Source organism: Eurypyga helias, unplaced genomic scaffold (genome assembly GCF_000690775.1).
Source record: "Eurypyga helias isolate BGI_N326 unplaced genomic scaffold, ASM69077v1 scaffold10725, whole genome shotgun sequence".
Lineage (NCBI taxonomy): Eukaryota > Metazoa > Chordata > Aves > Eurypygiformes > Eurypygidae > Eurypyga > Eurypyga helias.
In genome coordinates, this window is record NW_010249520.1 from 4,560 (window position 1) to 17,612 (window position 13,053).

Genomic DNA, 13,053 nt, shown 5'->3' on the forward strand with positions numbered 1-13,053 from the left:
GGAAGGGACCTTAAAGATCATCCAGTTCCACCCCCCCTGCCATGGGCAGGGACACCTTCCACTAGACCAGGTTGCTCCAAGCCTCATCCAGCCTGACCTTGGACACTTCCAGGGATGGGGCATCCACAGCTTCTCTGGGCAACCTGTCCCAGTGCCTCCCCACCCTCTCCAGGAAGAACTTCTTCCTGATACCCAATCTGAATCTCCCCACTTTCAATTTAAACCCGTTACCCCTTGTCCTGTCACTCCAGGCCCTTGTAAAAAGTCCCCCCCAGCTTCCTTGTAGCCCCTTCAGGTACTGGAAGGCTGCAATAAGGTCTCCCCGGAGCCTTCTCTTCTCCAGGCTGAACAAGCCCAATTCTCTCAGCCTTTCATTCATCAGTCCATCCTTTTCTTCTGCAGGGAGAAGAGTGAGAGCAGCACCTCCAGGAGTTAAGTCAATCTGAGACGGGATCTCTGTGTCCACCTCCATCCACTGGCTGCAGAGCTTCCTTAGACAATACACCCACCTCCAAGAAGGACACCACTATTGGAGAGGATCCACCCAGAACTGTAGCCCCAGCCTGAGGAGCAACTCCTTGCAAAGAGAGAAAACCTGGAAGAAGAGGCAGGACAGCAGACTATAGGATACCCAGATCCATCCTGGATTCTCGTCTTCCAATACCAGTGCCTACAACCATCAGCAAGTCCTGCAGCATAGCCAGATGGAACTACTTTGTCAGCGTGTGGGATTTTCTTGCTGTTCTTCTCCTGGTCTGTAGCATTTGCACATTTGTAGAAACATTGTGAGAGAACAGAGGTGCTGAAGGAGGAAAATATCTTTGTGGGGATGCAACATTCCGGGAAGTCCAGCTCTGGTGGTCCTCTTCCATTCCCAGTGAGATCTCCCAGGCCGTGGCCCTTGCCACACAATCAGGATCTCTGGTAAAGCTTCATGATACTCTCGTCATGAAGTTTTTTCCACACCTGCTTCTCCAGGTTGAAGTCGTGGTTAGTGTAGAAAATCAGACGTTTCCAGGCCTTGTCATAGTAGTGATCCGAGTATTTCTCATGACCCTCCGTGATGTAGCCATAGGCACTCACCTGGCAAAGACAGAGGGCTCACTGGGTGAGGTACCAAGGACGGAGGGAGCTAAGTGAAGGGTACTAAGGACACAGTCCCCAAACAAGGAGGGAGCACAGGACAGCGATGCCAGTCAGGGCTCCTCCGAGTGACCCTGCATGGGGGTCCAGAAGGACCAGGCTGTGAACACTGGCTCCAGAGAGCCTGCTTGCCTCTCACTGCCTCCGTGGGAGGCTGGATCGTTCTCAGGCCACAGCAGGCCTCACAACCTCTATGTGCATTATTTTGGGGCTGTTTCTCTTGTCTTCAATCAGCTCCCTCATGGCTGACAAGAACCCATATGCCCTCAAGGCAGACATCAGGCAGGGCTGAAGCCACCCCTGCTCGGCCGTTATCCCATCCCCCTTCCAGGCAGTGCTGTGTGCAAGAATCATCATGCTCTTACCCGGTCACAGAGATGGAGGGCAGTCAGCAGCAGGAAACTGTACAGCCGCCAGTAGGGCTTCTCCAGAGTTTTAGATTTTAAAAACCTGCAACAGGAGAGAAGAAAGGCCAGAGTAGTTGCTGGGTGTGCTGGTTCAAGCTGGGCACACCTTGTCCTGCTGTGGCCTGTGTGGCATCTTCCCTCCTTGCAGCAGCTTGTGGCCATACGGGGCATTTCGGACATGAGTGTGGGTACCACTGCATGCTCAGTAAAGCACAAGGCCAGCCCAGAATGTTCCGTCACCTGCACTGCAACATAGCCCAGGTCTGCCCCAGGTTTATGGAAGTGTTAGGTCTTGAGGCAGTGGGGATAAAGAGGGGGTGGATTAAAGGACCTAGTATATTAAAGCCCACTCTTAAACCTGTCCTTTGCCTTGCAGTGCAGAAGTGGCTTTAAAGCTCCCTGGTAATCCTGCTCCCCATCCATCTAAGAGTGAAACAAGACATAGGAAAGGTGCAGAGGAGGGTTGCAAAACCCGCTAGTAACTGCAGTGGCTTATGCCAGCAGTTGTTAGGAAGCTAGGAGTCCACAGCAGGAAAAAATAGCATTTGAGCCCTCTTGGCATTGGAAAGGACCCAAGTCAGAGGGGAGACAGCAGAACGAGCAGGGAGGTGCAAGCCATCTGGCCCTGCATTTGCCTTCTCTCAGAGAAGGCGTAAGTCAGCTCTTACGGAGACTGAAGGGTAAACACAGCCAAACCAGGGCACAACAGGAGCCTTCCTTCCTACGTGTCTGGGTCACGTGTGGCCCACAATTGGCAGATCTTCCAGTGACAGCGTCCAGCAGGGTTGTGAAGAGGATTAGAGAAGCAAAGAGCAGCCAGGCCAGGCAAATGGGATACTGACAAAGTGCCTATTATTGTGCTTGAGGGCACAGACAACCTCTCTACTCCAGAAGAGATCTCGGGAGATAAGAGCCTTCCTCCAAGGTGCTAAGCAATGGGGAACATGAAGGGTTGGTCCTGAACTACATCAACTGTTCTGGCACAACACTCTTCACGCACCTGAAGTTGCCATTTGCCCAGGACATCTTTTGGATGCAGAAAGCCAAACTGCCCGATAGCTGTTGCTTCTCCAGCTCACGGATGCTGGACGTGTACCCACTGCTAACATCTCACTGCAGCACCACAGAGCATTTTAATTGCCTGTGCACTGACGAAGCTTACCCCCAATCTGCTGGTGTTGCTAACCTGCAGTTACAAAGGAGTGAGCTTGGAGAGAGCCCAGAGACAGACAGAGATGGTGCTGGCCAGAAATAATAGGCCCGTTAGAGCATATAACCCCCAGCTCACCTGTTTTTCATGTATCTGAGGAAATCAGGGTGAACCACCAGGTATCTGTCCATTGTGAAATCTTTGTCGAATCTCTCCCGGGGCCTCTGCCTAAGGACAGGAATGGTGAGGCTCAGGACAAGGTCCTATATTTCATCACAGCTGGAAAGCATCAGCCCTGATGCACTTTGTGATAAGAAAAGAACCACAAATGCTGTTAAGTTACTCTGCAACATTTGCCAGATGATGACAAAGCCTCCATAACCTGTGTGCATTGCCGAGGAAGAGATCAGGAGATGGGAATATCAAAAGCGTGTGTGTGTATATACCAGGATTGGTGAAACCAGGCCTTCATCCATAAGCAGGCCATCACACACAGTCAGCAGACCAGACAACAGCACGTGCTCATCCCAGAGGACCACAAAGTTTTCTCCAAGCTCTGGCCAAACATCATTGAAATCAGCTACTTCTGGGAAGGAGGTGTGTTGGTTACAGCAGTGCTCAGAGCTGGGGAGGAAATAAGGTATTTCTCCAGATAAATCTGCAAGGGGAGGGAGGCTTTAACATGGCTTTACCCTGGCCTGCACTTTGGCAGGGCTGAGGACTGAACAGAAGAAGAGGGTACAGCAGAGAGCTCCAAAATGAAGCGTGTAGAGGTGGGGCCAGTTTGTTTTACCCATAGTGGTTCAAGAATCCTTCACGGATGTTCTTGTTCAGCAAAAGAGCCTTCAGCCACTCATAGTCTCTAGCTCCCTCCAGGAAGTGAATGTATCTGACATGCTAAGAGAACAAGTGAGCATTAATGAACGGCACGAGAGAAATACATCCCTTAAAAACAAAAAGCAAGCGGGCACCTAGGCTCACCGAGTTTCTGGGACACACATCTTTGGTCTGCCGCTTTTAACAGTTTCACAGAAGCAGCACGGAGATTCCATCTGATGTGCAGCTACTTCTCCATGTCAAAGGGCTGGGGTAGGACTCACAGAGCTTGTCACTGCACATACTCCAAGCCAACGCAGGTTCCCTCACTCAGGACAATGCTAAAGTGTTAGCTCAGCCCCTCTGCTCCTCATATACTACAAGGTCAGAACTGAAGGCCACAGACTAACAACATCCCATCAAGGTTGTGCGTGCATACAACATGGACCTGACTTACTTTTCCACTTGGGATGTTGCTGAATCCTCTGTAGCCCAAGATCTGGAGAGAGGACACCAGGGAGAAGGCTGTGAATCCATAAAAGGAGGTTTTTGTTCCCACATCTTTTTCATAACCTTTGATTACAGCCCCGCTCACCCTGGCCAAGGAAATCAGAGGAGCAGAATTAGCAGGTGACCACTGAAAACCCTCACATCCATGTTTATAATGGGAAAAGACAGCGTTAGTCTGGAGGAAGGGAGGATTGGGCCCTTTTTGAGCTACACCTCTTGAACTGCAGGAGAGCCCCTGCTTTGGAGATGGCTCTTTACAGTTCATCTGTGAACCCAGGCTCTTCCTGTGTGTTTAGGAACTTTCTGAGTCCTTTTTGGTTTTTCACCTTGTTTTGCCATACTCATCCTGGCTCTTGGGAGCCCGTGCAGTACCACAAGAGGTGAAGTTACCAGCTGCAATTACCCACCAGCCAGAACAGACTAGCTGGGTATCTCCTAAGAAGGAAGCTTGCCTTACCGGAAGACATAGTCATGGGAGTCAATCTCCTGGCCCATCCCAGAGTTATTCAATATTCCTCCATTCCCCACAACAGCACAGCTGATACACGTAGGCATGCTGCTGTTGCTATTGGCCAGGAGCAGCTGCTGGTGGGCATTTGGGGACAGCAGGGACATGACCTCCTTCACCACTGTGAAGCAAACATGGAGGAGAGTTAGTACCAAGAGCCTTTGGGATGGACACAGGGAAACCACCAGTTTCCACCATGAGATCCACCTAGTCTGATGACAAGGAGGTGCTGCAAACCTCCAGCTACTTGGCACAGGGTTCCTGTCAGGAGTTTGATGGTTCCATCCTGACATGCCCTGAGGAACTCACATGAATAATTCAGCTCCATGAAGCCATACGGAGGTGCAAAATGCTCCAGGCGATCCCACTCACTGTCATTGAAGTATCTCTTGTCTGTGAAGAGCATGATGTTGGGCAGGAAAAGATCTCGCAGCCAGTCAGACTTGGCAGCTTTGGCCTTCACTGATTCAGAGCAGGTCTAGAAAAAAACCAAAAGAAAACAATAAGGGCTGATTAGCAGGGAGCTGATAAACCTGACCGAGTGCCAGTGCTCGTATGCCTGTGTGTGACAGCATCGGAAAGAAGCACAGAGACTCCAGTGCTACATCATCCATTCCTCTCGGTCTCCCCATCACCATGAACACGAGGCATAATTTCAGCACTATAACTAGTGGGGGGAAAGTCACCTACAAGGAAGCCAGGGTGACTCCAGGTCTCTGAGACTTTCCTCTTTGGAACAACAGGCCTGTGATTCTCACTCTCTACTGGCTTTGGGCCTCATCAACTGATGCAGATTAATATCTGTAACAAGTTGTGCTGGTTTTAGTCAGGAAAGAGTTAACTCTCTTCACAGTGGCTGGTATGAAGCTCGGTTTCTGAATTTAACCTGAGAAATGTACTGATAAGGTGTCTTTTCAGCTGGTGCTGGGGAGTGCTTGCACCAGATTCAAGGTCTTTCTCAGCTTCTGATACTGCAGCTGCATTCCCAACTTTCTCGCTACAGGCAGTGTGGGGGGACACAGTTCAGACAGCTGACCCCAACTGACCGAAGGAGGATTTCACTCCATGGTACGTCATGCTCAGTATATGAGTGGGGAATGGGCCATTACACTCTCTCACACTTTCACTCCTTACACTCTCCTTACACTCTCTCTAACTCCTCTGTTAGCTGCTCTGCTAACTCCTGTGCTGGCTCGTTTGTTCTGAGTAGGTGGGTCTGTTAGTTTTCCCAGTTGTGCTGTCACTGATAAGGTTCACTCGGACCCTGCTGCAATTGCTCCTGGGCTCTGGCTCCCAGGCTCTCTGACTCTCACTTCTCGGGACTTGGTTGTGCCTCGGTTGGTGGGTGGTGAGCAATTGTGGCATAGTGTATCATATGTTTTATTTTGCTGGCTGGAGTTAAACCATAACACAGGTCTAACCTAAACAGAGCACATAAGGCCAGCAGTCCTTGTTAGCAATGCACCTCACAAGGTCCTGGCCTCAGAGTGCACGTGAACAAACACACTGAGGAACATGTAGGATCAGATCATCATTATTACTCCCTTTACACATAAGAAGAAGCGTGCAAACAACTTGTTAAACATCATAAATGAATCACAGAGAAGTGTGAGGCTGAGAAAGGAATCCAAGCCAGCTTATTTAATCCAAGCCAATGGCATCTTGGCTTGTATCAAAAACGGCGTGGCCAGCAGGTCCAGGGATGTGATTCTGCCCCTGTACTCGGCACTGGTGAGGCCGCACCTCGAGTGCTGTGTTCAGTTTTGGGCCCCTCACTACAAGAAAGACATTGAGGTCCTGGAGCGTGTCCAGAGAAGGGCCACAAAACTGGTGAAGGGTCTGGAGAATATGTCTTATGAGGAGCGACTGAGGGAACTGGGCTTGTTTAGCCTTGAGAAGAGGAGGCTGAGAGGAGACCTGAGCACTGCCTACAACTACCTGAAAGGAGGTTGTGGAGAAGTGGGTGTTGGTCTCTTCTCCCTAATGACAGATGATCGGACAAGGGGGAATGGACTCAAGCTGCGCCAGGGGAGGTTTAGATTGGACGTAAGGAAGAAGTTCTTCACTGAAAGGGTTATCACACACTGGAACAGGCTGCCCAGGGAGGTGGCGGAGTCACCATCCCTGGATGTGTTTAAGAGACGGGTGGATGAGGTGCTGAGAGATATGGTTTAGTGGCGGACAGATACGGTTGGACTGGATGATCTCTAAGGTCTTTTCCAACCCAGTGATTCTATAATTCTATGATTCTATTTCTCTAACAATCAGGGTCTCATTGCAGCTGGCAAGAGGTAGGCTCTGTGTGCAGATGGGGAGAAAACAACTCCACCGTGCTGGATTTTCTGCTGAGTCAATTTGGGCTCTGCTTTCCTAGCCATCTTCCCCAAATACCTACTGCAATAACTACTGAAAGACAAAACAGAAGAGCAAGTGGGCCTGCATGCCTAACCCAGCAATGATCAGACTGCTTGCCGAAGCCTTGCTGTGTGCTCCACAGCTGAGCTGGGCACTCGGCTACAGGTGAGGATGACAACCCGGTCACAGCCTGAAGAGACAGACCTCATTCTGCCTGTCACAACAAGAACGACACTCTGGAGGGTTTCATGTTGGCATCGTTTCATTCGCAGCACATTTCATGTCCAGAGACGGGGACATTCCCTTCCTGCTCAAGCTGTACTTTGTACTGTCCAAGGCTTGGTACATCTTGTGCCTCCATAGCTAGACTGGATCAGTACCAGAGGAACTAGGGAAAGGTCTGACCATGTAGGATATGAAGGAGGTGGGAGTGCTTCTAGTCACTCCCTCTCTGCAGAATTAGAGATCACGTTTAGGAGTAAGACCCAACATGTGATGCCTGGATCCATATCCTCACTAGAATCATAGAATCACAGAATGGTTTGGGTTGGAAGGGACCTTAAAGATCATCTAGTTCCACCCCCCTGCCATGGGCAGGGACACCTTCCACCCGACCAGACTGCTCCAAGCCTCATCCAGCCTGGCCTTGGACACTTTCAGGGATGGGGCATCCACAGCTTCGCTGGGCAACCGGTCCCAATGCCTCCCCACGCTCTCCGGGCAGAATTTCTTCCTGATGTCCAATCTAAACCCCCCCACTTTCAGTTTAAACCCGTTCCCCCTTGCCCTGTCACTACAGGCCCTTGTAAAAAGTCCTCCCCAGCTTCCTTGTAGCCCCTTCAGGCACTGGAAGGTGCTATAAGGTCTCCCCAGAGCCTTCTCTTCTCCAGGCTGAACAAGCCCAACTCTCAGCCTGTCCCCATAGCAGAGGGGCTCCAGCCCTCTGATCATCTCCGTGGCCTCCTCTGGACTCGCTCCAACCAGTCGATACCCTTCTGATGTTGAGGGCTCCACAGCTGGACGCAGCACTCCAGGTGGGGTCTCACAAGAGCAGAGTAGAGGGGGAGAATCACCTCCCTCAATTAAAGACCCTTCTGCATGTATTTTCTCCTTTTCCCTACTGAGGAAAGGTTTTGCACATTCTCAGTTGTTCGTCACACCCAGATGCTCTGCAGCCCCAGTAACAGTGGAGGATGTCCTCAGCTTCCTGCTGTGACTTGTTGTCTCACATTCTCTGCCAGCTCCTGCTGTGTACTTCTGAGATGGCTGCACGTGCTCTGCAGTCTATCAGATGAGAAGACAGGAGCATCTGGCAGTCCGTGAGCAGGAACCTTGTGACCTCACCCCACTGTGCCTACAGGCACTAACACTGGGCAGGAGGGATGAGGTACTGTCCCATATGGCATATGCACACAAATTAAATGGCCATTTAATTTGCTCCCTCCCATTTGTATTCTGGGTGCCTCAAGACTCTGGGGAGCCCAGGGAGGATTCACATCCTGCATCACAGACAGGATCATCTGCCAGGCCTTTCTGCTGTGACTCAGTAAGGCTGGGCCAGTCCATGAGCTCAAGCATTTAACAGCCAAGCTCCACACCTAATAGTCACAGATCTCTGGCTGTCTTTGGGGCCAGCTGTCAAGCAGCTCAATGAAGAGCACATCCCATCAGCAACAGAATGGCTTGCAGTGCCAAAAGAGGCAACGGGGAACAACATCAAAGTACTGCAAGGGAGAGAGAACTCAAAAATAAAACATCACAACAATAAAACTCATCCCAGGATCCTTTATCAGCTCAGTTCATCTGCACTCTGTATGTCTCCCAGGGCATTCTGGGCACCCTGGGACTGGGCAATACGATCACATTTTTCAAGAGTAGCCCCTGCTCCACCAGGAGAGGTCTGAGAAGCATGGCATGGTGCCTGCAGCCCTGACAGTCCCCTGGAGCAACATCTACATTCCCACTAATGCCACCAAAATGACACATGGCAATGGTGGGAGATTGCTGCACTGAGACTTTAAACAGGCAAATGGCTCATCCAAGACTACAAGCTAGAACAACTGCTCCCATCCTCTGCTTAACTGCCTAAACCCTCCCTCTCCCTCAGCACTAACACCCATGTATAAAGACCTTCCTAACTCTAGAGAAGGTTATCTGCCTGTCTAAGCCTCCCAGCAACAGGGGTGCCAGGGAAAAATGCTCTGGGTAAGCTGTATAAGGAGTTACCAGCATAAGATGGGGAACAGAGACACTATTGTGCACCACAGCCTGCCTCAACTGCTTGCTGAGAACTTTGCTATAGTTTACGACTTCCCTAAAGGCCCTGTTCCTTGGACCCAAGTAATTATGAGATGCTCAAATTTCATTTTAAATTAGTTCCAAACCCTCACAGCTACAGAGGAATGGTCAACAATATGGTCAGAACAAGAACTCGGTGCAAAACAGAAAAGAAAAAGACAGGCTTTCAATTCAAACATCAGGTTGTTAAGACAACCTGGTGGTGGGCACCAGACTTACCGTTTCAGAAGATGACATCAGTAATATGACCAACACAGGCAGAGGTGATGCGCTGGTTTTAGTAAGGACAGTTAATTTTCTTCACAGTGGCTGCTATGGGGTTGTTTTGGATTTGTCCTGAGGAGAGCACCGATAACACTGGTGGGTTTTAGTTGTTGCTAAGGAGGGTTTGTACCCATTCAAGGAATTTTTCAGCTTCTGGTGCTGCACCTGTGTTCCCATCTTCTGTACAAGAAGCTGGGAGGGACACAGGTGGGACAGCTAATCCAAAGCCACCAAAGGAACATTTCATTTCATAAAACATCACGCTCAGTATATAAGCTGGGAGTTGGGCCAGGGGTGGGCTCTCTCTCTCCCCAGCTCTGGCTCTCAGTTGGTAGGCAAGGTGGTGAGCGGTCGTATAATTTGCTTTCCATTATTTTCAGTACTTATTATCAGTATTGTTAGTATTACTGGTATCATTATTTTATTTACTTTCAACCGTTAGGTTAGGAAAGCCAAAGCCCTGACAGAATTGAACCTGGCCAGGGACATCAAGGGCAACAAGAAGGGCTTCTACAGGTACACAGGGGATAAAAGGAAGTTCAGGGGAAACGTAGGCCCTCTGCAGAAGGAAACGGGACAGCTGGTTTCCCAGGATATGGAGAAGGTCGAGGTGCTCAATGACTTTTTTGCCTCAGTCTTCACTGGCAAGGGCACAAGACATACCCCCCGAGTCACAGAAGGCAAGGGCAGGGACTGGGAGAATGGAGAGCACTTCAAAGAAAACTTTGAAGCTGTAGCTATGTAAGTGCTGCTCCCTTGGCAGGTACAACTGTAACTTTTGAGATTCCCATCTTCACCTCTACCAAAATACTTCTCCTGTGCTGACCAGGCCTTACAGTTGTTCCTATTTAAGACAGAGGAACAAAGCAAGACCTGTTGAATGCCAGATCTGTTATGAAATATTATGCTGTGATGATGGTTCAATGCACGGCAAGAAAATCCTAGATAGCAAACCAACATGCTGGGACCATAGGAGTCAGCAGAGCTCTGGGTAAAAAATCTGCCTGCTCACCAGTGTCTACATATAGGGTGGAACAGTTGAACTGTCAAGGGAAAGACTCTCCTCTTGTTGATAATAAACCACAGGAACATTAACAAAATTTACTTTTTGACCATCATTTCTCCAATGAGGCATACACACACATAGCTGAATTTTTGCCAATGTCAACAGAAAACCTTACAAATGGAAACCATCTCCACCCTACTGACTCCAAATCAGGTAGGTACATGTTTATCGATTCTCATCTAATCCTTTTTCTTTGACCTTATTTTGACTTTAATATGAGCAACTAAGCCTCCGTTCCTGTGCACTGAGACCCCCCTCACCATCACTGCCAGCATTGCTCTACACAGCCTAGCACAGCACAAGTGTTACTACTGCTCCACTGCAGCCAATGCTTTTGACTTGCTTTGGTTTGCAGGTGCTTGGGTGAACAGACACACAGAGGCATTCCTATTCCCTCACCATGACCCTGCTGGTTTTCTTAAGCTGGGATGCGTAAAACAAAGATCAAGGCAAATCTGGGATTGTAAACCTGAGTCTCCATAGGAATGCAGATATTCAGTTTCCCAAGAAATCCGTGAGAAACGGGATGGGGATATAAAGGCTGCAGACACCTAATGTCTGCCTGTAGGCATCACAAGACTAGGTGTGACCCAATTTAGGGTGCCACTTCACAGGGAACATATACGCTGTGTGGTGTGCCTAAGTCCCCTGTGCAATATATCAAGGCACCTAAGACTGGGACCACCTTGTAGCACATCATCCCCAGCTTCTGATGCATCTGAACTCCAGAAAGGGCTCCTCGGGCTGACTTTCAAAGGAAACCATGGAAATGTGTGTAATTGTAGTAAATTCCTATACTGGTCTGTTCTGGAGGACTGGCCAGGCTGAGCTGTACATATAACTCATCTTCTGTGGGTCCCAACAACACCTGCATACACAAGTGAGTTGACCTCCATCCTCAGCTGCAAAGGGCACACATGCCCAGAGGACAGCAGACAAGGAGGTCAACAGGACAGGAATGTTCTTTCAAACACACACGGCCATCACACCTACCAATGGCGGAGATGAGTTGTCCAGCAGGTACTTGTCCTCAAAAGCCCATCGTGGCTCAGACCTGAAGTCAGCAGCCCTAAGTTTCTTCTTTTTTGTCACTGCAGCTGCCTGAGGAACAGGTCTTACAGTTTTCCCTGATGCAGGAGGCTCTTTTGGCTTTGTTTGGAGCTGAGATACGTTTTTTTCATGAGCTCCCTTCACCCCAGAGGGTGATTTTGCTGTTGCCTTCTTGGCTCGCTCCACCCTGGGAAGTGGTTTCACTACTGTCTTTTCCTTGATTTCTTCCACTCCTGGGACTGGTCTCACTGTTGCTTTCTCCTTGTTTCCCTGCACCCTGGGGGCTGTTTTCACGGTTTTCTTCTTGATTCCCTCCAACCCAGGGGGTGGTTTCACAGTCATGTTCTCCTTGGCCTCCTCCGCCCTGGCAACTGGCTTTGTCATTTTCTTCTGCTCCTCCTTTCCTTCCCATCTTGGTGTCCTCTCAACCATATCCTGTTCGAGCCTTGTGATGTCACTCCCTAAAGTCACCTTTAAAACACTCCTTGAGTTCCCATTATCAGAATAGTTTAAACCCTGTCGCTCTTGGGTGTCCATTTGTAGCATATGTGGGGCACGTTGGGAAATGCTCAATTGCCTGGATGAAATCAAAGGAAAAGGAGACACATCACACACACTTTCCACTTACACTGAACACCTTCCAGCCCATTTCTAGTGCTCTTAAATCTGAGCCCCTCTCTATGCTTCAGAGGAACCACCACAGATGACCACCACACTCGCAGGACTTGCCCTGCCCACTGGCACTGAGATGCTGCAGGATGCTCTATGAATTCCATTTCATTTTCAACTTCACCACTAAAGTGTTATTCAACTTCCCACATCATTCTGGCCTGAATCCACCTACCTCCCCACTAAGCAAATCCCAAAGGCTACACACTCCTCCTCAGCACTTGGGTCATGAAACATCCACACTAGCAGCAACTGCAAACCAGCTCAGAGCAGCTTTGCCCAGCACTGGGACGGACCCCTGGCAATGACCCCAGCGCACTGCAGGACTGTTTTGGTGCTCCTAAGTTCAGGACATGGCACACACCATGAAGGCAGCTATCTGCCTCTCTGTCTTTTTGCCAGCAGAGCCAAGTGCTTCAGCAACAGAGCATGAAGCTCTTCCAGAATTCACAGAATCATGGAACGGTTTGGGCTGGAAGGGACCTTAAAGATCATCTAGTTCCACCTCCCCTGCCATGGGCAGGGACACCTTCCACGAGACCAGGTTGCTCCAAGCCTCATCCAGCCTGGCCTTGGACACTTCCAGGGATGGGGCATCCACAGCTTCTCTGGGCAACCTGTCCCAGTGCCTCACCACCCTCTCCGGGAAGAATTTCTTCCTGATACCCAATCTGAATCTCCCCACTTTCAATTTAAACCCGTTACCTCTTGTCCTGTCACTACAGGCCCTTGTAAATAGTCCCCCCCAGCTCCCTTGTAGCCCCCTTCAGGTACTGGAAGGAGCAATAAGGTCTCCCCGGAGCCTTCTCTTCTCCCG

General features: G+C 49.8%; 1 protein-coding gene across 1 annotated transcript; it reads right to left on the reverse strand.

The window, feature by feature from the left end:
- Positions 1-912: 912 nt before the first annotated feature.
- Positions 913-12,144, reverse strand: ST6GALNAC1 (ST6 (alpha-N-acetyl-neuraminyl-2,3-beta-galactosyl-1,3)-N-acetylgalactosaminide alpha-2,6-sialyltransferase 1; the record flags this gene model as incomplete). The annotated part of the gene is made up of 8 exons (XM_010151387.1): positions 913-1,083; positions 1,509-1,593; positions 2,839-2,928; positions 3,494-3,597; positions 3,974-4,112; positions 4,484-4,655; positions 4,844-5,012; positions 11,511-12,144. Coding segments are annotated over 8 exons (1,564 nt in total), but the record flags the coding sequence as incomplete, so codon positions are not given.
- Positions 12,145-13,053: the final 909 nt, after the last annotated feature.